General features: G+C 38.9%; 1 protein-coding gene across 1 annotated transcript in view; it reads right to left on the minus strand.

Annotated features, from left to right (window-relative positions):
• Positions 1–2,429: 2,429 nt before the first annotated feature.
• The window catches only part of GLIPR1L2 (GLIPR1 like 2), a gene marked incomplete at both ends in the record, with an annotated part of 41,203 nt that continues 17,152 nt past the window's right edge, over positions 2,430–26,480 (minus strand). The window contains 3 exons of the mRNA XM_080660195.1: positions 2,430–2,758; positions 2,841–2,867; positions 12,643–12,728. Coding sequence (XP_080516321.1) covers positions 2,430–2,758; positions 2,841–2,867; positions 12,643–12,728 — 442 coding nt within the window. The remainder of the gene's footprint in view (positions 2,759–2,840; positions 2,868–12,642; positions 12,729–26,480) is intronic.

Genomic DNA, 26,480 nt, shown 5'->3' on the forward strand with positions numbered 1-26,480 from the left:
TTATGCATCAGAATGTTCAGAAGTTAATATGTCCTCTGTCCTAAGTTGAACCACTTCACAAATCCAAAGTCAGGTTTTTTTTTCATTTTAAAAATGGAAGCAATACTAACTCCATAGGGTAGTTTTGAGTATAAAATAATTATATGAAAACATGTTAGAAGCTACAAAGTAGTATATGAATATCAAATAATAATTTTAAAAAATAAAATCACTATGATAACCAGCCCTTTTATCTGCCTAAGGATATTATATTTCTTAAGAGTTTCGGGAGAAAAGAGGTTTGCCAGGGCTGACCAGCAGCCCCTGAGTGACAGATGAATGGATTACTCTTACACTATGAAGAGAGGCTAAGGGACTGGTTATAGCCACCAGACAGCTTCAATTGCCTGCCTCATTAGGCTTTTATTGCAGTTTTTATCTTTAGATACTATCAGTAGGGTGAGTAATCTTGGGAGGACATAGGTGTTTGCATTGTCCTCAAGGAAAGGGTATCCAAGATTAGGCATAAAGATTCCAGTAAACACCCGGGGGTCTGCACATGCACAGACTTGTTTGGAAAGGTCAAGAAATAATTAGGGGTGCCCATTTGACGTTCCCCTAAGTCTCCCCTAAGTCAGAAGTCTGTTAAACAGGGCAGGTGGCCTACCACACACTTCTCTTTTCTCAAAATGTCCTCCTTACAAACTTTCCAACCAAGTCTCATGTGCTTCCCAACAGAGGCTGACTTCATTCTATCTAATAAAAGAGTAATATGCAAATTGACCGTCACTCCAACGCACAAGATGGATGCCCCCATGTGGACACAAGATGGCTGCCACAAGATGGCCAGCAGGGGAGGGCAGTTGGGAGGGACCAGGCCTGCAAGGGAGGGCAGTTGGGGGCGATCAAGCCTGCAGGGGAGGGCAGTTAGGGGTGACCAGGCTGGCAGAGGAGGGAAGTTGGGAGGGACCAGGCCTGCAGGGGAGGGCAGTTAGGGGTGACCAGGCCTGCAGGGGAGAACAGTTAGGAGTGACCAGGGGAAGGGCAGTTAGGGGCAACCAGGCTGGTAGGGGAGCAGTTAGGCATCAATCAGGCTGGCAGGGGAGTGGTTAGGGGGTGATCAGGGTGGCAGGCAGAAGCGGTTAGGGGCAATCAGGAAGGCAGGCAGGCGAGCAGTTGGGAGCCAGCAGATTGGAGAGGGTGCAGGCTGGGCTGAGGGATACCCACCCCATGCACGAATTTTGTGCACTGGGCTTCTAGTATATACATAATAGAGTTCATTAACATATAGTTTATACCATTTGATGTATTTTGCTATGTTTAGGTATTTTTATTCAGTTCATTCATTAGTATTAGCTGTAAGTAGTTAATTTATATTACTAATTTATGCACTTTTACTATACTTTAAAAATATTTTTATTGATTTCAGAGAGAGGGAAGGAATAGGGTGAGAAGGATAGAAACATCAATGATGAGAGAGCCTCATTGATTGGCTGCTTTCTGCATGCCCCTCATTGGGGAGTGAATCCACAACATGGGCATGTGCCCTGACCAGCAATGGAACAGAGACCTCCTGGTTCATTGGTGACCTCCTGGTTCATGGCTTGAGCTCAATCACTAAGCCACACCAACTGGGCTTTACTATACTATTTTTAATTAACTACAAGTACATAATTATTTTTTTTAAAGTTTATTTTATCACCTAAACTCAGAAGCAGTCAGATTGCTCAATTGTAACTAAGTAAGCCTTTGACATTTATTAGCCCTTGGTGGCAACAAATTATTTAGCCTAATAAAGAATTACATCAAGGCTTTAATGAAAGATTGCACATAAAGTAGAAATAATAAATTTATCTCCTAACAGCATATACAAGTACCACTTAAACCATTCCAAACATGTATATTACAAAAATAAATAATGATATTTGATGCCCTGACATCACATGGAGAATATCACCACCACCACAATCAACATTGCTAATAGCAACTATGATAGTAATGATAAAAACAACAAAACCAAAAGTTATCTATTAAATGGTTGTCTTGAACTTGGAATGGTCTTAAATACCTCACAGGTAAATATTAATGCTTGAGAAATTTATTAACACACATTAAAAATCTTAAAAACACAGAGATAGAAACATATTTAGGAAATGGGAATTTTTTTCCTTTATCAGGACAACATAGTGAAATCTTAGTATTTCTATCATCACTTCTTTATATGTTCTTAGTTCTCAAGAGCTTGCCTTCCCATACTTATTAATAAAATACATGTTTTCGTTCATTTCTTTGTTTTTCAAATTTAAATTTGTTGAATAAGTATGAGAAGGGAATAAAAGGTATTGCAATAGTGGCTTGTACATATTTTTTTCTTATTTGAACTCAAGTTCTTTTTTTTTTAAATATTGCTTTTTGGTATTATACTTTTGTCCTATGATGGTGGTAATATCTTATCCCTCGTCTTTCTTATCCTCCTTGTCTTCATCCTCATCCTCATCCTCATCCTCATCCTTCTCCTCCTCCTCTGCTTTCTCCTCTTCCTCTGATTCTTCTTCCTCTTCCTCCTCTTCTTCCTCCTCTTCTTCCTCTCTTTTTGTTACCTCGGGGGGAAATGTCATCTGTTCTTCCAATAATATATTTGGAAAATGAGACTGTACTATCAAAACAATTGTGATACATAATGAAAAACTTAATGTTCTCAAAAAGAAAGTTAATAAGCAGAGTGGGTCACACACAAGTGGCCGGGGCACTTCCCATCTTGGATACCAAAAATGATAATCTGTCAATAAAAAAGCAATTGAAAACTGGATTTCACATAAAGTAGTTAAATTGTTAAAGAAACAAAGGACAACAATACATACATGTGACTTCGTCACGATCTTCATTGCCTAGGGGGGGGAAAAAAGGAAGTCAATAAAGAATGACATACATTTTGTCTTTCTCTAAAATATAAAATAATTTTTCCAAAAATAATGACATTATTTTCCTAGCTCTCAGGAATCATACTATTATTATATTTGATTTCTGCTGTCCTACCAACACCCAACCATAAAGTCCAATATTATTTTCTTTTAGTAAAAGCCCGCCTGCTACAGAGAGCATGAAAGGATAGGAAGAGGTGTGAATTCCAGAACTAATTCTGTCTCTAAATCATGTCATATATAAATCATGTTTGCTTTCTCAAGATTGTTATAGGATCAGTAATCTAGGACTCTAGAACATCTCTTATTTTAATCTCTCCCCTACACTGATCATTGCAAATTAATCATCGGAATCTACTCAATTTCCTCATTGAATCTTTATTTTCAGAAGCTTTCAGTTGCTCTTCATTTCCTAGCTGACAAAGTTAACTCTATAGTTTGGTTTTTGCTATCTAGCCCAAAGCTGTCATAATACCTTTCAGGAAATAAATTTTCTTTCCTCTGCTCACCTTGGCATAAAAAGTCAGATAACCTTTCCTGGATTCCATTAGGAAAAAAGAGTGGGAGGATAAATGAGCTCTGACACATAGAGTGCACAGTGGCAACCTAGGGTCTTGCAATGATAAAACTCTTAGAGAAAAATTTAGAAATCACTATTCCGGCACCTGTGAGATGAACCAATCTTCTGCTGGATTTTTGAGGTTATTTCAACCTTGTGTGCTTGGTCATATTTATTACTATGTATTTTATGTAAACATTTCTATTTTACAGCTCATTTAAAAATTTTTACCATATAGTCTATATATTTTTTCAGCTTTATTCTGTGTATATCTATTGATTGCTTAGAATAAGCAATGATGTAATTAGTACATTTCTTTTTTGCATCTTCATTTCTCATCACCAATTTTTATTGATTACATTCTTCTTTTACTTTTGCACTTGATCAAATATTTAAGTACATTTATATTTACTTCTCTTGTTTTTATTTCTTTATTTTTTTCCATCACCACTTATCTGCCGTCTACACTCTTCCACCTCCCCCACACCCCCTTGCAATAATCACCATACTGTTGTCTGTGTCCATGAGTTCTTTCACTTTCTTTTTTCCTCAATCCCTCCACTCCCCAACTAACAACCCTCCTTCCAAACTGTCGGCCTGCTTTCTATCTATGAGTCTGTCTTTATTTTGCTATTAGTTCAGTTTGTTCATTAAACTTCACATATGAGTGAAATCATATGCAACTTGTTTTTTTCTGACTGATTTATTTCACTTAGCATAATGTTCTTCAGGTCTATCCATGCTAATACAAAGGATAAAATTTTCTTCTTTTTTACAGCTGAGTAAAGCAGCCGTGGGCAAACTACGGCCCGCGGGCCGGATCCGGCTGTTCTATCCGGTTCTCTTGGTCTCCCCTCTGCTCCTTTACTTTGAATTTATATTAGTTCACACAAACACTCCATTCACGCTTTTGTTCTGGCCCTCCGGTCCAGTTTAAGAACCCATTGTGGCCCTCGAGTCAAAAAGTTTGCCCACCCCTGGACTGTAAAGGTACCATAGCTTTTCTTTTCCGTATATTTTTATTATTGATTTCAAAGAGGAAGGAAGAGGGAGAGAGAGAAACATCAATGATGAGAGATAATCATTGATCGGCTGCCTCCTGCACGCCCCACACTGGGGAATGAGTCCGAAACCCGGGCATGTGCCCCAACCAGGAATCGAACTGTGACCTCCTGGTTCATAGGTCGATGCTCAACCACTGAGCCATGCCGGCCAGTCTACCTTAGCCGTTTTATCCATTCATCTTCTGATGGACACTTGAGCTGCTTCCAAATCTTGGCTACTATAAATAACACTGCAATTAACATATATTCTTTTAAATTAGTGTCTTGGGTTTCTTCAGCTAAATTCCCAGAGGTAGAATTGCTGGGTCATAAGGCAATTCCTTTTTTTTTCTTTTGAGGTAACTTCATACTGCTTTGCACAGTTTCTGCACCAATTTGCATTCCCACCAACAGTGTACAAGGGTTCTCTTTCCTCCACATCCTTGATGATTGATAACCCTTGTTTGTTGATTTGATGATAGGTGTGAGGTGATATCTCATGGTTTTAATTTTCCTTTCTCTGATGATTAGTAATGTTGGGGATGGTTTTATTTCTGTGCTCTCTATTTTGCTCCATTGATCTATGTTTGTTTTTATGCCAGTACCATGTTGGTTTTTTTTTTAAAAAAATATCTTTATTGTTGAAAGTATTACAGATGTCCCCTTTTCTCCCCATTGACCCCCTCTACCCTCCCCCCTCCACCGGCCTTCCCCACACTATTGTCTGTGTCCATGGGTTATGCATATATATATTTAAGTTCTTTAGCTAAGCTCTCCCCCTCCCTCGACCATCCTTCTGAGATTCGTCAGTCTGTTCCATGCTTCTATGTCTCTGGATCTATTTTGTTTATCAGTTTACTTCATTAGAAACCATAGGCATATGGTTTCAACATATGAGTGAGATCATATGACACTTATCCTTCTCTGACTAGACTGTTTTGCTTCATGGTATCTCAAAGGGTAAGAGATCCTTCTTCTTTATAGCTGCACTAGAGGCCCAGTGCATGAAATTCATGCACAGGTGGGGTCCCTAGGCCTGGCTGGTGGTCAGGAACGATTAGATTCCCCGCCTTCCCACCTCCTCCTTCCCTCGCTGCCCATGCGCCGCCACTGCACAGTTTCCCACCTCCCCACCTCCCCCCTTTCTCCTCCCCTCACTGCCTGCATTCACCACCACCCACCCCAGTTCCCTGTCCTAGCCCGGGGCCTGGTACCAATTGGGCGATCAGGACCTGCCAGCCAGGGGTAGGGACTGGGAGGTTGGCCAGCAGGCCCCAATCAGGGCCTGCTGGCTTGGGGGAGGGACAGGGAGAGGGACCTGGGAGGTTGGCCACCAGCCCCGAGGAGGAAGCTGGCCCTTGGCCCCCCTGAGAAATGGGCTGCATCTGCCGCCACTCACCCCCAGTTCACCGTCCCAGCCTGGGGTCCCAGCCCCGATTGGGAGATTGAGGCCTGCCGGCCAGGGGGAGGGACCAGGGGGTTGGTTAGCAAGCCCCACTGGTGATCCTGCATTGAGCGTCTGCCTCCTGGTGGTCAGTGCACATCATAGCAACCAGTTGTTCCAGTCGTTCCATCGTAGCAGTCGCTTAGGCCTTTATATACACTGAGTGGCCAGATTATTATGACCACCCCATCAGTATATCGTTGGGCCACCTTTTGCCTTCGATACTGTGGCGATTCTTTTTGGCATTGACTCCACAAGATGTTGAAAGGTGATGCGAGGAATCTGACACCATGCCTGATGAATAGCACTGCCCAGTTCTGTGAGATTTGATGGTTGTGGAACCAGCTGCCTGATGGCTCTTTTAACTTTGTCCCACAAATGCTCAATTGGATTGAGATCTGGTGATTGTGGGGGCCACCTAAGCGAGGTAAAGTCTCCCTCATGTTCTTGAAACCACTCCTGCACAATACGAGTACCGTGGCATGGCGCATTGTCTTGTTGGAAGAAGCCATTCCATTAGGATGAACTTGATCAGCAATGATACTTAAGTATGTTGTGCTATTCAGACGTTGTTCCACACAAATTAAAGGGCCCAAATCATGCCAGGAAAACGTGCTCCAAACCATAACACTACCCCCACCAGCTTGAAGGGTTGTACTCATGCATGTGGGGTGCATGCATGCTTTCATGCTGTTTCCGCCAAATTCTCACTCTGCCATCTGCATGATGCAACTGGAAACATGATTTATCGGACCGCATGACTTTTTTCCAATGCTCGACTGTCCAATCCTTGTGTTCCTGTGCAAATGGGAAATGTTTTATCTTGGTAACTGCAGACAGCAAAGGTGTTTGAACAGGCCTTCGGCTTCCATATCCTATACGATGCAGTGTATGGCTAATTTGCCTACAAACGTCAGGTAGTCATAGTAATCTGGCCACTCAGTGTATATAGATAGTATTCCATTGTGTAAATGTACCACTGTTTTTTTAATCCACTAATCTGCTGATGGGCACTTGGGCTGTTTCCAGATCATAGCTATTATAAATTGCACTGTTATGAACATAGAGGTGCATATATTCTTTCTAATTGGTATTTAAGGTTTCTTAAGATATATTCCTAGATGTGAGGTCACTGGGTCCAATGGCAGTTCCATTTTTAATTTTTTGAGGAAACTCCACACTGTTTTCCACAGTGGCTGTTCCAGTCTGCATTCCTACCAGCAATGTACTAGGGTTCCCTTTTCTCCACAACCTTGCCAGCATTTGTCATTTGTGGATTTGTTGATGATAGCCATTCTGACAGGTGTGAGGTGATACCTCATTGTTGTTTTGATTTGCATCTCTCAGAAGATTAGTGACTTTGAGCATTTTTTCATATGTCTCTTGGCCATCTATATATCCATTTTGACCCTTTGCCTATTTTTAATTCAATTTTTGTCTTTTGTTAAGTGGTATGAGTTCCTTATATATTTTGTAAATTAACTCCTTATCAGATATATCATTGGCAAATGTTTTCCCATACAGTGGGCTCCCTTTTCATTTTCTTGTTTCTTTTGCTATGCAGAAGCTTTTTATTTTGATGTAGTCCCATTTGTTTATTTTCTCCTTAGTTTCCCTTACCCTAAACTGTGGTTGGCAAACTGTGGCTCGTGAGCCACATGCGACTCTTTGGCCCCTTGAGTGTGGCTCTTCCACAAAATACCATGGCCTGGGCGAGTCTATTTTTTTTTATTGTTTAAAGTATTACATATATTAGTACATATATCTCCTTTTTTCCCCCCATTGACCTTCCCCCAGCCTCCCCTACCCCCTGTCGCATGCCCTCATCCCACCCTCCAGTGTCTTGTGTCCATTGGTGTGCTTATATGCCTGCATACAAGTCCTTTGGTTGATCTATTTCCCCCCCTCCCCAACACTCCCCAGCCTTCCCGCTGTAATTTGACAGTCTGTTCGGTGCTTTACTGCCTCTGTATCTATCTTTTGAAGAAGTGGCATTAGAAGAAGTTTAAGTTTAAAAAATTTGGCTTTCAAAAGAAATTTCAATCGTTGTACTGTTGATATTTGGCTCTGTTGACTAATGAGTTTGCCGACCAGTGGCCTAGGAGATGTATTGGCAAACATACTGCTTTGTGAGATGTCTGAGATTTTGCTGTCTATGGTTTCTTCTAGGATTTGTATGGATTCATGACTTACATTTAAGTCTTTTATCTATTTTGAGTATGGTGTAAGTTGGTGGTCCAGTTTCTTATTTTTGCGTGTACCTGTCCCATTTTCCCAATGCCATTTTTTGAAGAGACTGTCTTTTCTCCATTGTATGCTCTTGCCTCTTTTGGCATGGGTCGATTTCTGGGGTCTCTGTTCTGATCTATATGCCTGTTCTTGAGCCAGTACTAGGCTATTTTGAGTACAGACACTTTGTAGTATAATTTGACATCTGGTATTGCAATCCCTCCAACTTTGTTCTTCTTTCTCAAGATTGATGTGGCTATTTGGGGTCTTTTTGGTTCCATATACATTTTTGGAATATTTGTTCTAGATCTGTAAAATATGCCATTGGTATTTTAATAGTAATTGCAGTGAATCTATAGATTACTTTAGATAGTATGGACATTTTAATAAAGTTAATTCTTCCAATCCATGAACACAATATATATATACTTTCACTTATTTGTATCTTCCTGAATTTCTTTCTTCAATGTTTTATAGTTTCTGAATACAGGTCTTTTACCTCCTTGCTTCAAATTTACTCCTAGGTACCTTATTTTCCTTGTTGCAGTGGTAAATGGGATTGCTTTCTTGGTTTCTCTTTCTGGTAGCTTATTATTGGTATATAAAAATGCCACTTATTGCCCTAACCGGTTTGGCTCAGTGGATAGAGCATTGGCCTGCAGACTGAAAGGTCCCAGGTTCTATTTCGGTCAAGGGCATGTACCTTGGTTGCGGGCATGTATCCCCAGTAGGAGGTGTGCAGAAGGCAGCTGATTGATGTTTCTCTCTCATTGATGTTTCTCTCTATCCCTCTCTCTTTCTCTCTGTAAAAAAATCAATAAAATATATTTTTAAAAAAATAAAAATGACACTTATTTCTGAATATTAATTTTTTATCCTACTACTTTGCCAAATTCATTAGATCTAGTAGCTTTTTGGTGGAGTCTTTGGGGTTTTCTATGTGCAATATCATGTCATCTGCAAATAATGAGTTTTACTTCCTCATTTGCAATTTGGATGCCTTTTATTTCTTCCTGTCTGATTGCTGTGACTAGGACTTCCAGCACTATATTGAATAAGAATATGAAAATGTACATCCCTTTTTCCTGATCTTAAAGGAAACACTACTAGTTTTTGCCCTCTGAGTATGATGTTGGCTGAGGGTTTGTCATGTATGGCCTTTATTACATTGAGGTATGTTTTCTCTATTCCCACTTTGCTGAAAGTTTTTATTATAAATGGGTGCTGGATTGGCTCTCCCTCCTGGGAGCATGCCTAAGCCTTTCCCTTCTGCCCTCTCCCTTTCCTTCCCCATCTTCCCCTCTTTACCTTCCTCACTCCCTAGGTCTTAGGGCCTTCATTTACCTCTATAACTTGTTTCCTAAGCCCATTTCTTCTATGAGTAACTTCTTCTACCTCGTGATTTTCCAAATAAATGTTCTCTTATATGTATTGCTGGATCTGGTTTGCTAATATTTTCCTGAGGATTTTAACATCTATGTTCATCAGGGATATTGGCCTATAATTTTCTTTCTTTGTTGTGTCTTTATCTGGTTTTGGAATTAGAATCATGCTGGCCTTGTAAAATGAGCATGGGAGTTTTTCCTTTTCTTGAATTTTTCAGAATAGTTTGAAAAGGATAAATGTTAGTTTTTCTTAAAATGTTTGGTGTAATTTACCTGTGAAGTCATCTGGTCCAGGACTTTTATTTGTAGTGAGTTTTTCTATTACTGCTTCAATTTCACGGGTTGTAATCTGTCTATTCAGATTTTCTGATTCTTCCTGATTCAGTTTTAAAAGATTGTATGTTTCTAGGAATTTATCCATTTTCATCTAGGTTGTCCAACTTGTTGGCATATAGTTGTTCATAATACTTTCTTGCAATTCTTTGTATGTCTTTGGTATCATTTGTTACTTCTCTTTTTTATTTCTGATTTTATTTGAGCCCTTTATTTATTTGGGAACTGATGAGTCTGGTTAAAAGTTTATCAATCTTGTTTATATTTTCAAAGGACCAGCTCTTGGTTTCATTGATTCTTGTATTTTTTACCCTTTGGTCTTTGAGAAGTTTCTTGCAGTGTTTTGGTATGTCAAGCATTCCTAATCTTTGGGTTTCCCCATCCCATACCTTTAATCCTTTATGCTATTCTTTATTCTACTTTCTTTTATATTTCTGGTATCTTTTTTTCCAAAAGTATGAAAATGTTAGTTAGCATTCATTCTGTATTTTAGGTGGTCTCTTTTTTAAGTCAGGTTGTAATTGACATCTAGTAAAATCTGTCCTTTTTATGTGTACAGTTCAATGAATTTTGTCATGTTGTTGAGCATCCTTATAATCATTACTCTAAACTCTATATTGGATTAATTGCTTACCCTCATTTTAATTAGCTCTTCGGGAGAATTCTCTTGTTTTTCATTTGGGGCTTGTCTCTCCTTTTTTGCTGCGTTTTTCTTTTTGCTTCTATGTATTATGTAGATCTGCTATGAATCCCAGTGTTGCCTTTGTAGTAGGTGACCCGTGGGACCAAGTGATGGACTCTTCCTGATTACCTGAGCTGGATGCACTAATAATGCCCCTTGTGCATGTTATGTGGGCCCTCCTTTTGTCATTAAGTCTTGATTGCTCTTAGCCAGTTTGTGTGTGGGATTGACGACTGTGAGGCTCAACCACCGACACAACGTGCAAGCTTTTGTGCAGATGCTGATCACCTGGAGTGGAATGTACCTCAGCAGGGTTTTGTCCTGCTGAGATCTTCCTATGGATATGCTGCTTGTGAAGCTTATTGGATCAGACTCTATTGTTGTCTGAAGCTGGCCACTGGGCCTCTTGGTTCTGGGCCTCTTCGGAAGGACTCTGGTGCTGGCCAATGCCAGCTGTTGTCTATGACTGGCCCTGGGCAAACTCTTTGGAGCTATCAATGATCCACAGATTGTGGCTCCCTCTTCTGGGCCTGGGTGCATGTGGAAAGACCAAGCTGTCCACCAAGGTCTGTTTTGAGTAGCACTGGGCCAGGGACAGATCAGCAGAAGTCTCAACACATCCAGAGATCAGTCTCTGCCTGCATTCTGTCTGTTAGGCTCACTTAAAGATCCTTTAGTTGTACTCCTCACCAGGGTGTAGGCTCAGGGTGGGGTGAGAGAGATTCCAAGGTGTGGGGCTATTGCTTTCTCCGAGGCTGATGTCCCATGGAGAGGAATACTCTGCCTGAGAAAGATGACTCTTTCAGTATGGGGAAATGACTTAGCACAGGGATCCCAGTGGCGACCTCTCAGCTCTCTTGCCACCAACTCCAGACCCTCCTCATGCTCCTCTAGTCCACTCTGCCCTCCCTCCACCAGAGCCCAGGGTGAGTGGCTATGAATGAAAGTTTTTGTGTTGGCCCCTTAAGATTTTGCTTGTGTTTCTAGCTGTCTCTCCCTGGTGGACAGAAACACCACTGCTTTTCACAGACAGATGTTGTGTGGGCTCCTTTCCTGGTTCTGGAGCTCTGGGGCTGGGGAGACCCACTTGGGGTTTACACCCCAAACTTCTCAGGGGGACCTCCCCCACACACAGCTGCTGACTGTGAGTGTCCACCGAGCCCTTTTGTGCTTCCACAGCTCCTACCAGTCTCACTGTGGCCTCTTCTGTAAATCCTTGATTTTAAGGTTTCTCTCCAGCTAGTCTTCAGTTGGCTATCAAGGATTATTTTTCTATACTTTAGTTGTAATTCCAGTTTGGTCCTGGGAAGAGGTGAATGTAGCTTCCACCTAATCTGCATCATCTTGGATCCTCCACATCTCTCTTGTTTGATTTATCAGCTTTAAATTATATCTTTTGGCCTCTAGCTCTAAAAGATGAAGAAATTAAGCATATTTTTTTCTACCTTTCTCTTCTCCTCCCAAGTTTTATTAATTGCATCACTTGTATATCTCCTAAAGTTATCATATTTATATTTTGCTTTTTAATTATAAGCTTAAGATTTATTTTGGTCTTTGTCTATAAATAAAGATTCAATGTTTCTGGGTAATTCTTTCAATGAATCATTTTGCTTTTCCATTCATCTCTTCTTTTTGGTGAAAGTCATACTGTAGGAGTTTATAGAGGAAACACTCCTAAGAAAAATACTGCAAATTACTTCTTATCTCTTTTGAAATAGCTTATCTTTTAGAGCAGTCATTTTCAAAAAGGCTGCTCTTTCAGGAATTAATTGTGAAGCTTTTTCAGGGTATAGCTATTAGTTTTCATTTCTTCTTTCAGACATTCTGGTATGTCCTTAAGGGCAGGAATAGAGGTAAGAGAGGGCAGAAAAGGCTGTGCAGCTTAGAAAAATCTAAAGATGATACTGTTTCAACCATCCTTTGATAATATAATACTATTGTGGTTAAAGGAACTATATTAACATGATAATGGAAAACTAGTGTTCAACACTTCATTTTTCTTGTCGTCCTACACACTATGAGCTTTGTGTGTGTGTGTGTGTGTTAAAGTTACTTTCTTTGTCTTACTGCATAGAAAATCTGTGCATCTGTCATTTTTGCTACATTGAGAACAAACTACTCCTGGTTGATAAGGCCTTCTCCTTAGAGTTGCTCTACAAAAAAAGCAGAAAACATTTAGTTAGAAAAAGTCTCAAATTTTATATTATTTATGTAATATAATTAACAATTTTTATTAGTATATAAAGGTGATTTAATTAAGAAAAAGGACTCAAGGAAGTACTCAAATTGGAGATGCAATCTTTCCTCCCCCCCCTCAAAAGTCTCTTTTGAAGTGAATTCCAATATCCTTGAGAGAAAATATTGTAGTTTAAAAATGATTGAGTTTTAAAGCTTATTTTATCTTAGTTTGTAGCAAAGTTTTCCTTTAAAAATGCATATTACAGAATGCTTTGTAATTAACTGCTTTCTGTTTGGCACACTTGCATAAGAAGTTGTATTAATTTTCTGAAGAGTTTGAAAAATCCTGAAGTGTCTATTGTGTTAAAGATCTAGCTGCATGGATTACTTTAAGATCTACATGAAAAATACATAAATATGTAAACAAGTAAATAAATTTAAATGGAATTTTACCAATTTGGTTTAACCCACTGTATAGACCAGAGGGGAGAATTGAGAAACTATTACATCAATTCCTCAAAGCTAATTAAGAAAAAGAGGCCCAAAAGTAGATAGGAATTGGGAAGCTTATATAAAAGATCTAGGATAAGAAAGAGGAGATAGGTAGGAAAAAGATATTTTTCAGTGAGGGGAGGGTCATTGACACTGATCATTAAATAGGATTGCTTATTTACTCAGTGTGTATTGGAAGCTATAAAAACAAACATTAGGCATATAAGTCCCTAGAACTTTTCTTAGATTCATATCTGGCCATTCCTTCAGTATATTGCCACTTATAGGACATGGGTCCAAGTCCTAGATAAGGACATGTTGTCTGGCTGGCCTATTGGGTAACCTTACCTATGTCCAACTCAAAATACATTAGAAGACAGTTATTCAAATTTTATAGTAGAACTATATTGTTATAGAAGGAGAACATAATTCTGGTGGTGATAGAAACTTTCATTGCTTACACTAGACCCATTTCTGCCACCACTTTATTCATGAAGGAGGTAATTCAGCTCCATGGTTTGACAATCTAGCAATTATAATTTGTAAGCAGATTCTTCTCTTCAAAGTTCTCCATGTACAGACTCACATATCTGTACATTGTCCATAGAACAATGGCAAGAGAAGATCAGATGTTGATCTTTCCATCTCATAAAGCCAGATGAGTTATACCACACACAATAACCACTTTCACTTTCACTCTTCCATATATCATTGAGAAATACCACAAAGCTGGCTTCTAGTTTACTGGTACACCTGGACATCTATAGGTTTCCCAAGAAGATTTAAAGAATCTATCCCAGTAAGCTAGAGAAAAATACAATGCAATAAAAAGCAAGGAAGATTATCTTTTAGAGATCCTATTTGGTTCTCCTTCTGACACACCTAATGTATTTATCTTTGCCAAAACTCTATGACTACTTCCTAGACTTATTCAAGGTCAAAAAAAAAGCACGAATCCTGTTGTTTTCTGCCTCAGATTATCCCTTTATGTGCAAAGCTATGTTACTTTGTATTACTTTCTGTAAAACTCAGTTGGTCATATTTCCTTCACTTCCACTGCTTGGAACTAAAGGACTAGGGACCACAGTTAAACACTGACAAAGCTCCTTCGAGGGTGATATTATTTTTCTGTACCATCCTCTAATCCTCCCCAAGATACTATCTTCTTTCTGATCATGCATCCTTCCTTATTTTGGCACCTGACTCACAATCTCCCTTTCAATCAAAATTGTGCCATTGTCTTAGAATTTGGGACCCAGATGATTACAATATGCTTATGGATGATTTGCTCAATAATTTGGTCTCTCTGTTACTGTAATTGGCATTTTGTAGCCACTCTCTGGACCTTGTTATCCCCTAAAACTGCTCCACCTCTGAACTCACAAAATCACAAATTACAGCCCAGGTTGGTTTGGCTCAGTGGATAGAGCGTCAGTCTGAGGAATGAAGGGTCCTGGGTTTGATTCCGGTCAAGGGCACATGCCAGGGTTGCTGGCTCAATCCCCAGTGGGAGGCATGCAGGAGGCAGTCGATCAATGATTCTCATCATTGATGTTTATATCTTTCCCTCCCCTTCTCCTTTCCTCTCTGAAATCAATAAAAATAAAATTAAAAAAAATCACAAATTACACTCACTGACTGCAACCTCCTGTCCTTCCAGATTGCTCACTTATTTACTTGTCCATTAATTTCATGGTACTGCAGGTCTATTTCCCCCCTATCCACCCTGTTGTCTCTTTTCTATTTAGCTTAGGTCTCTGCATATTCTCATATTTGCATGTTCAGCTAAAAACCTGAAACTCTCTTACACTATTTTCCTTTATAGACACCTGATTAAACCCCAGTCTTAGAAAAAAATGAAGGCATCTTACTGTGTGAATGTTCCATATCTGCTTCAGGGCAACTGGAGCAAAATCATTAAATGAGGTAAAGAATCTTTCTATGGTTCCCTACTCAGATTCCTCTCTCACTTTCCATAATAACTATTTCAAACCTTCCCAATGTTCTAAACCCTATCTTCAAAGTCTTATTCTCAGGACATGCTCTGCCTTATTTCACAGAGAAACATAATGTACTTTAGATTGCAGCTTGAGATGTTTTTTGTCACTAAGTATGACAAATATACCCACCCCCATCTTTCCTTTTTTTCTAATAAAACTAAAGAACTGCTTCTCCTTCTTTCTAAGGTTAATCTCTTGTATGTCTTTATTCTTTGTAAAGAATTACTTTTATTCTATATTACATACTATATTACATACTTCATGTCAGAATTTAAATATACCTACATCATTCCAACTTTAAAAACAAAAGAAAAAACAGTCTTTGACTCATTACAGCCTGGCATCACTTCACTCCACATAAATGGCTCTTCCTATGCTTATCAATGAAGTTCTCTTTAAATCTGATATTTTTAAATCTTTATTTTGCTTGACCTTTTAGAATTTGAAATTTTAGACAAATTTTCCTTCTGAAAACAGTCCCCCCCATGCCTACTATGATACTATATTCTTGTTTTTTTTTTTTTTCTTCTTCTTCTGTCTGGCCATTCTTCTTAGGTGGCCCCTGTCATTTTATCTTCCTCTAACTGCCCTTCAATGTTGGCATGATATTCTAGAAGTCCTCTCCTCTTTTCCCTAAGTACTCTCTCACAGACAATCCCATCTACTCCCAAGATTTCAATCACCACAGGCACTCCAAATGTTTGTCCTATGCCATGCCTCATCATTAGCTTCTAATCCATATAACCACCTGCTTGCTAAACATCTCAAAGTGAGAATTTTACAGCCAACTCAAATTCATTATGTCCCAAATGGAACTCATCATCTTCCCTACCAAAAGAGTTAGTGTTCCTCATTGCAGTTAATGGCAATACTATTTATGTCTGAGTCATAAATCTGAGAAATTCCTTGACTATTTCCTGTCTCATTACTTAAGACCTCCAAATCCTGTTACTAATACCTTCTAAACATCTCTTAAATTCTTCTCCAATATCAATTCAGATATCCTGTTGCTATAAAAGTAAATAAATAAAATAAAAGTAATAAATGTATAATATTTCTAAGTATATGATAGAAAGAAGAAAGCAGAAAAAGGCAACCTTAAAGAGGAAAAATGTCTCCATCTTCCACTTTTCATCTGTCTCTCCAAAGATAACTTCTGTTAACAGTTTCTATTATTCTTTCCAGAAAAAATTTTTTCAAAAAAATTCTCAGTACTTATATATTTGTGATAAAGACTGCTAGCTGTCAATCTAAATATCTTTCGAAATCTGATATAAAAGTATTTTAGCTTGGCATATTAATGGTAAGCCATATTTCCCACACTGTATTCCCCAACTTCCCTTGCAACTTATATATGGCCATTTGATCAATTTTATTTTTTATTTTTAAATATATTTTTATTGATTTTAGAGGGGAAGGGAGAGGGATAGAGAGATAGAAACATCCATGATGAGAGAGAATCATTGATTGGTTGCCTTTTGCACGCCCCCTACTGGGGATCAAGCCCGCAACCCAGGCATGTGCCCTTGACCAGAATTGAACCTGGGATCCTTCAGTCCCCAAGCTGATGCTCTATCCATTGAGCCAAACCGGCTAGGGCTGATCAATTTTATATCCAATGAAATGGAAGTGGCAGTGATGTGCACCACTTCCCACCTGGTGCTTTAGGAGATATCAAGCTGCCAACATGTTTCTTTTCCCGTATTATAAGCTTGAGCTAGCTCATATCTGTGAAAAAACAAGATGGGAACAACCTGGGTGTTAAAACAACCTGGGAACAGAACTACCCATCAAACAGACATTTCTTACTTCTATCCTATTGAAACACTACATTTCCCAATAATGTTAGCTGCTGTAACAAAAAGCCTCAATCTTATCTATTATTGTTCTGCATCTTGCTTTTTTCATCTAATAAGTGAGACTTTCCATATTAATTCACAGAGAAAGACCCCAGTCTTTTCAATGGTTGCATAATAATGTGCAGTAAATTAATTGTTCAGTCACCTATTCCTGGAGTCATTGTTTTTTAAATTTCAGTTTTATGTTATTACTAGTATAACATGCTATAGTAAGTGTCCTCATTTGTATATCTTGGCCAACTTTTGTAAAGCTATTAACAAAATAAAATCCTTATAAGAAAACTACAAGGTAAAATGTAAGTATATTTTAAATTTTGTTATACTGCCAAATACAGAAAGATTTTACCAATTTATTGTCCCATTACATGTGCAGAGTATCAATTAAGCTTTCCCATATTTTCAAATGGGTGAGTGGGAAGTGGTCATTTATTTTTCTTTTTACCTCAATTATGAGTAAGAATATCTTTTTATACGATTAATGACCATTTTCTTTTTTTTTTTGGGGGGGGGGAAATAACCTCTTCATATTTTCTGTACATTATTCTCTCACGTTGCTTTTCTTTTTGAATTGTATGAATTCTTTGTAAATTAAGGCAACTGACTCTGCCATTGATCCCTCACATATATTTTTCCAGTATATTATTTTTCCTTTGGCTATATCTATGATATTTCTCTAGTCGTAAGTTAGTTTTAAATTATATAATGAAATGTATACATAGTCTCTGGATTTTTATGTTCTGCTTGGTAAGGCCCCAGGCTGTTCTCCAATACCTCTTCATTTTTGACTGGGTCCAAACTGCAAATGTCTTCTAGCATTGTGCAGTTTCTGAAATCTCTGTGCAGGTCTTCAGCCTCCAAGTAACTCCAAGATCCTTCCAGAATCTTGCCTTGACACATGCAGCTTAGAAATCGGCCAAGGACCCACAGAAAATTTTTACATAGACTTTTGGGGGTTCTTCTTTGCAGCTTCTCCTCTTTGGGATCGTGGTCCTAAATACCATATACCTTAACATCAATACACACTGATATTTTGTTTTCCCAGAAAATACAGATTCTTAGCTTGGATTCTGTTTCTCTGGCTATGGTTTGGAGAAAACTTTCAGAGAGAAAACTAAGACTAATATAAGGTTCCCATTGAGTTATTTTTCATTTGCAAAGATCATGGCCCTGCATTGGTTGTTTACTAATGCCTGACAACAGTTATTTTATATTAGGAATGTGTGAAAGTAGGTTAAATTACCAGCCACCATTACCTAAGAGACAAATCATAAGTAATGATATGAAATAATAATAAGACATAAATAATAGAAATAATTCCATAATTTATAAATAAATAATAATACAAGAATAAATTATGTGTTTTATATACTCACTTTTGCTCACCCCCGGTATACTTTGTCCAATCTTTATGGTTATTTTAAGCAACAGACTAATTCTTATACCAGCTTACATAATGTTCAGAAGCAAAGTGTATCAAATATTTTAAAGTAAAAAAAATAAAGAATTGCTAGAAGAAAACGTGAGCTAACATTTTGGGAAAGCTTGTATAAACATAACACAAATCTCAAAACCCATGGAAAAAGTATTAACACCTCTTTTTTATAATAAAAATTTCTATTTGGCAAAAACAAATTACAGTATATATAAAGTCAAAAGTAATACATCAAAATGGGAAAATAATTGTAAATGACATAACATGAAAGAGCTAATATTCTTACTTATATAAGACTAGAGGCTCTGTGCACGAGATTCATGCACATGGGAGGGGGTGTCCCTCAGCACAGCCTGCACCCTCTCCAATCTGGGACATCCCTCTCACAATCCAGGACTGCTGGCTCCCAACTGCTCGCCTGCCTGCCTTCCTGATTGCCCCTAACCGCTTCTACCTGCGAGCCTGATCACCCCTTAACCAATCCCCTGCCAGCCTAATTGATGCCTAATTGCTCCCCTGCCAGCCTGTTTGCCCCTAACTGCCCTCACCTGCAGGCCTGGTCACCCCTAATTGCCCTCCCCTGCAGGCCTGGTTCCCCCCAACTGCTCTCCCCTGCAGGCCTGGGTTCCCCACAACTGCCCTTCCCTGCAGGCCCAGTCGCCCCCAACTTCCCTCCTCTGCTGGCCTGGTCACCCCTAACTGCCCTCCCCTGCAGGCTTGATCGCCCCCAACTGCCCTCCCTTGCAGGCCTGGTCCCTCCCAACTGCCCTCCCCTGCTGGCCATCTTGTGGTGGCCATCTTGTGTCCACATGGGGGCAGGATCTTTGACCACATGGGGGCAGCCATCTTGTGTGTTGGAGTGATGGTCAATTTGCATATTACTCTTTTATTAGATAGGATACTCTTATAATTGGAAAAAAAGTCCAGTAACTTAAGAGAAAAATAGTAAATGTATAGGAGCAGTCAGATCCCAGAATATGAAATTCAAATATTCTGAAACATACAAAAAGATATCTAAACTCATGTAAAATAGGAGATGAAAATTAAAGATATACTGAACTCGTAGCAGTAAATAGCAAAATGTTTCAAAATATGTTAGCGAGGGAGTTGAAAAATAGTCTCTCTCATATGTTGATATGAAAATAATTTTGTAATAAAAAATGGTGTGACTATGATAGATATTAGTAATATGTATCCATATTAAAGGTACACATGATCTTTGACCTGGTGATTCCATGACTGTGAAATTATATTACAGATATTAACTCATGTGAGAATAACATGTCTACCCAAATAATTATGGCTGCAATTAAAATAATAAGCTAAATGCCCATCAAAAGGAGAGCAGCAATTTAAGCATCCTTAAAAAACATTTGCACATCCATTAAAATAAACACTGTGTAAATATTAAAAAGTATGTGGAAACTTCCAGTCATGTCATTAAGTACAAATAATTACAGTACATCACAGGAAGTGTAGTTTGATCCTATTGGAATTATGAAGATACACACAGGCACACACACAAAGACTGATATACTCTTGGATAAGCACAGAATATATCTTTTGGATAAAATATTGGGGAAGATAACTGGGAGACAGGCTTGGAAACATTACTTTCTCTTCAATACCTTTGAATTTTCTATCATGATTATGTATCAAGTATTAAACATATTCTATTAAAATGAACTAAAATTATAATCAATAGAAAGGAACAAGAAAGAGGCTATATCCTATGAGATCCTAAGGTCCAGCAAAAATTGTAATCTGAGAAAAATATATGACTGTAAGTATCCTCAATATTAAGTAGAATTAAAGATAAAGGGATGTTGGATATCTTAACAAAAACAATAACATATCACAACCCTTCCCCCTAAAAAATACTTGGGAGATTGAATGTCTCAGGATAATGAAACGAAAACAAACAAAAGAATGGGAAAGGATAAATAAATCCACAAATCATTTGAAAGTTCAATAAAATACATTAAACCCTCATGAGCCGCACTAAACAAGACAGGAATAAAATTTTCAATATTAAGAATTTTTCTACATTTTCTCTTCTTATAATTCTCTCCTTTTTCAAGATAGAACTTGCTCTTTCAATTCTTCCCTATCCTTTTTATGTTCTAATATATTCTCATTCCCTATTTATCGATGGCTTTCTTTAGCTTATGAAAATGCATTAGCAACCAAACTTATAAAATATTGATTTTGCTCAGTTTTACACACCTACCTCATACCTTCTTTTCACTGCCAGACATCTATATAGAGTATTCTAAATTGGCATTATGTTTTAAACTGCAAGTCATGGGTATTAATAGGTCACAAAATCAGATTTAGTGCTTTTCAACCAATATTTTAAAATATGAGGTAGATTAGAATGTTTCACTGTGAATGTAACTCTGAATAAAATGCTATTTTATATAACATGTTTTTATTTTATTGTACACAGTAAGGAAGGGTACATATTGCTCTGTAAATATTTTCTTTCATTTATATACTACATTCCATAATTTTAAGATGCATGCCTTTTCATATTTTAACATCTCTGAAATCAAGACATATCTTAACACTGATGGTGTCTTAAAATCACAGTTGGCCAGGCAGTGAATGTGATACGGTTGTCACTGTGTGTCTGTGAAGTTGACGTAGCTCTTCATATTGTCATCACTTCAAATAAGTTACATGCACTGTTTGCACTTTATGTACTGAAACTACTATTCTAAATGTCTAAATGATTACAATATGATATATCGTTGGGTCATAAATTATGAAGTTTGCAGAAAAGCATGGAAAGAGAGAAATCTCAGATATAATAAAAAGATACAGATGAGAAAATTTCAAAAATCTGCCAGTATAGTTCTAACTTCCCTCTTACCTCACTAGCCTCTGTTTATGCTCCTTTGCCAGCTCTTTTGCCTAAAGTTAAAATGCCTTAGTGATGTTGGGCTTAGTTCCTAGGTCTCCTCTGTTCTGTTTTCCATGCTTTCTCACAAGGTAATCTCATTCAGGACTTATTTCTGCCCCAGGACCTTGATTCCTGCAGTTCCCACTGCTGCTTAGAAAGCTGTCCTAGAACTTCATCTGACTAGGTCTTTCTCATGAAGCATTTATATGTCTGCATTTCTTTCTCCATCTAATGTGTCTGAAAGAGAACACTTGATCTTCCCTCAAGCTCTGCTCCTCTGTAAATCTTCCTTATTTGATTTAATGGAATCATCATTCATCCAGTTACTCAAAGACAGGCATCATCCTTGATTATTCTATTCCATTTACTCCTAAAGTTAAATCTATCAACAGGTATTATTAGCTTCATCTTCAAATTATATCCTGAGTCTGACCTTTTCTTGCCATTTCCATGCTATGGAAGGCAGGATCTGTGTCACTGTACATGGATGGGTGTTGGCAGGATTAGAGGAGAGCTTTCCGCCAAGCAGTCATTATGGGGCACTGGCTCATTTCACTTATGGCTCTGCCACCTTCTGGACATCTGAATCCTCCACCAGATAGATCCTCTATATCCAGCCAGCAGGAAGGCTGGAAATGTAATCTAGCTGTCTTTTCATGAAGAAAATGGCACCACCTGCCAGACTGTACTTTCTTAACTATTAAAGAAATTTTTCTTTACTAAATATTTTTGGACATTATAATTTACTTCTTTTAAGAGCCCAGCCTTAGATTCAATTCATTTTCCTCAAACCCAGATCCCTTTCCTTCCCCACTGGCCTCTTTTTCCTTGGAATACACATCTTCTAAGTTTTTAAGCTGACTGCTTCTGAATCTGTATCCAGGCTAATTGCTTTGATTATTTCAAACTTGCTGTTACAACAATTTCTTTCTTTTTTTTTTTAAATATATTTTATTGATTTTTTACAGAGAGGAAGGGAGAGGGATAGAGAGTTAGAAACATCGATGAGAGAGAAACATCGATCAGCTGCCTCCTGCACACCCCCTACTGGGGACATGCCCGCAACCAAGGTACATGCCCTTGACCGGAATCGAACCTGGGACCTTTCAGTCCGCAGGCTGATGCTCTACCACTGAGCCAAACCGGTTTTGGCACAACAATTTCTTTCTATTTAAAATATGAATATGTGTATATTTGGTTAATGCTGTTTTAAAAAATATTTATTTCCCAACAAACTACAATTGTTTTCAGAATAGACACCATGAAAACATGTGGAATTCTATTGCTTGATCCACATTGGTGCACCTGCTACAAACATATGTTTAATTACATAAAAGGTCCAGTGTCATCTGCAGAACACAAAGATGGAGGATAGAAATAAAAATATATATGAAAACAGAAAGCAAATATGTAGGCGATATGTCTATAAATTGGTGTTCCTAAAGAACAGAGAATAAATGGAACAGAAATAATAACATAAAATGTTTCTAATCATAAAGATACCCATATAAAGTTAAGATAGGTTATAAGCAAATCAGAAAAAGTGAACTGAAACAATATTTATATATTTAATTTGGCTTCTAAGTATTCTTATCTGCACTGTTTTGGTTTCTCATCTTTTTTTTTAAAATTTTAAAATCAATTTATTAAATTCAAAAATGAAAGCTTTCAGAATATTATCCTGAAAATTTTTCATTCTTTCAGGAGCTTCTCACACAGAGCCTCTGGATAAGAACTCAGTCAACACCCTGAATTTGGCCTTTGACACCCTTAGCAAGGAATCCAGCCACACTGTCCCTGGGATTATAGCCTACAGAACTGTTTGATAATAAATGGGTAATTTACACTTGTGGTAATTTATTATTCAATAAGGGAAAACCAAGCCATATGCTAAAACCCTAATTGAAGATACCACTGTCTGTTGCCTATCCTATCTAATAAAGAGGCAATATGCAAATTGACCATCACTCCAACACACAAGATGGCCACCCCCATATGGTCAAAGATGGCCGCCCCATGAGGACACAAGATGGCCAGCAGGGGAGGGCAGTTGTGGGCAATCAGGCCAGCAGGGGAGGGCAGTTGGGGGCAATCAGGCCTGCAAGGGAGGGCAGTTGGGGGCTACCAGGCCTGCAAGGGAGGACAGTTGGGGGCTACCAGGCCTGCAGGGGAGGGCAGTTGGGGAAGACCAGGCCTACAGAGGAGGGCAGTAGGGGGGGACTAGGCCAGCAGGGGAGGGCAGTTGGGGGTGACGGGGCTGGCAGGGGAGGACAGTTAGGGGTGACCAGTTCAGCAGGGCAAGGCAGTTAGGGGCAATCAGGCCAGCAGGGGAGCAGTTAGGCTTTAATCAGGCTGGAAGGGGAGTGGTTAGGAGGTGATCAGGCTGGCAGGCAGAAGCGGTTAGGGGCAATCAGGCAGGAGGCGAGTGGTTGGGAGCCAGCAGTCCTGCATTGTTTAGTCCAGGATCGGGCCTAAACAGGCAGTTGGACATCCCTCGAGGGGTCCCAGATTGGAGATGGTGCAGGCTGGGCTGAGGGACAGCCCCTCCCATGCTCGAATTTCATTCACCAGGCCTCTATTTATAAATAATCTCCAGGTATTGCTTCCTCTTTTTTAAAAATTGATTTTAGAGAGAGTAGGAGAGAGAGAGAGATAGATTTATTGCTCCACTTATTTATGCATTAATTGGTTGCTTTTTATATGTAACCTGACTAGAGATTGAACTTGCAACCTTGATGTATTGGGACCATGCTCTAACTAAGTGAGCTGCCGGACCAGGGCTTGCTTCCTCTTTGTACCCTTGTTTCCTTATACTCCATTTCTTGACACAACAGCAAGAGTAATCTTTTTTTTTTCTTTTTGATTAAGGTATTACATGTGTCCATATTCCCCTATTGCCCCCCCCACCTACTCTCATACATGCCCTAATCTTTTTTTTTTAAGTGTTCTTTTTAAAACATAGATGAGAGCATGCCACTCACTTGCTTAAATCTTTCCAGTGGCTTTGTCACTATTTAGAATAAATTCTAAAATCCTTAACATGGACTATGGTATTCTATTTGATGTATCTATCATCTAACTTTCTACCACAGCTCCTCCATTTATTTCTCAAATATGCTAACTCATTCCAAGCTCAGAGGTTTTATACATGTTCTTACTTCTACCAGAAATACTCTTTAGCCATCTTCTTCTCATTTGGCTTTCAGCTCAAATGCCACCTCCGTTTGCAACTACGCTGTCTGCATTCTATACTAGTTATTCCCTATTTATTTATCTTGTTTTATTTTGTCTGGCATATTTTACTATATAATATTTTTATGTGTTCACTTATTTATTTTTTGTTTCCCTTCCAAGACTAGAGGCTAAATATGGCCAGACTTCTCTGGTCTTGTTAATAGATAGGGCAGAGCCTTGTACCTGGTTGCTTAGTGCATAAATAAGGACTTGTGCTTCCGAGAAACTCTTCCCTCCCGCCACCAGTGCCCAGTTCTTGGTTTGAATTTTCAATACCAATCAGTAGTCAACTTTTAAAAGTTTCTCCATGTAATATGTTTCATCTCAATGCTTCTGGTCTGTAAAAATGAAAAGAAACCTAAAAAGTTTTGTAGTGACTCAACATCCTGCACTTGTTTTGCGTGCCTGCGTTTAAAGTCAGCAAAGATTTCCATCAGGAAGGGGCTTTCTCAGTCTAATTTTTACATCACCGTTCTGTTGTTTTCCCTATCTAAGGGAAGACAATCAGTAAACAGTATTTAATATGTTTTGTTTTTCTTTTTGTTCTAGTCCCAGAAGCATTTTATTTGACAGGCATTCCTTTTCAATCCTAGAATGTAATCGATTTGACATGTTGATTGGGATATTTTGTCACTTAGTTGGTCACTTTAACAATATTACTTATAGCATCACATTGACTTGTAAGAAAGCTTGAGACTTTCCAACAGAGCTCTCCAGAGATGGAGGCTATTTTTTAAGGTAGTTATTTCCCAACATAGGAAGGTTTTCTGGTACAGGGTAAATAATTACATGGTAAGAAAATGGTAAGAAAAAATTAAAGTTTCATATGGATAGCCTGACGAAAATACGTTTGAAGTACTCTTCCATCTCTGAGATATTACAATTCCTTATGTGTATGAGATCAGCCCCAATTAATAATGCAACCTTCAAAGAATAGTAAATTAAAAGTGTCCTTCATGTTACAAATCTTATGTATTCCTGAAATAATTCATACAGCATACATTTCAACGCATGTAACCTTATTTTCTTTTGGCTTTTATTATAATATGGGAGTTAACTATTTTGGAAAATAATTCAAATCCCATGCTAATTAGGCTAGATATTGTGAAATAATACTCAAGTTAAAATTTATTTAGGAATCTATACTTGGCTAGTCTATACATAAAAGTAATATGCCCAAATTATGACTTATTGATTCATTATGGAATTCAAAATATCTATACTAATCTATACTAATAAAAGGATAATATGCTAATTAGGGCAGACATCTTCCGGATGACCATCTGGATGTCCTTCTGGAAAAAGCGGCAGCAGCTGCCTGAGGCTCAGGCAAGCCGTGGATGGTGGCTGCCGCTGCCCAGGCCGGCCCGAGGCTCAGGCAGCCATGGTGGCCTCCAGTGATAGCAGCAGCTGGGTGATGGGGGCGGCACCTTTCCCTGATCGGTCAGGTCACCTCCGGCAGAGGGAGGCCAGACTGCGGCTTAGGCTGGGGGCTGAGGCATAGGCGGTTAAGGGCGATCAGGTCTGCAGGGGGGCAAGGTAGGGGCGATCAGGCCGCAGGCAGGCAGAGGCAGTTAGGGGCGAGCAGGCAGGCAGGCAGAGGGGTTAGGGGTGATCAGGCAGGCAGACAGAGGGGTTAGGGGCAATCAGGCAGGCCAGCGGATTGTGAGAGGGATATCCGACTGCCAGTTTAGGCCCGATCCCTAAACCAGCAGTCGGACATCCCCCGAGGGGTCCCAGATAAGAGAGGGTGCAGGCCGGGCTGAGGAACCCCCTCCCTGTGCGCCCGCCCCCCCCCCCCATGC

The sequence above is a fragment of the Plecotus auritus genome, assembly GCF_963455305.1.
Source record: "Plecotus auritus genome assembly, chromosome: 3".
Lineage (NCBI taxonomy): Eukaryota > Metazoa > Chordata > Mammalia > Chiroptera > Vespertilionidae > Plecotus > Plecotus auritus.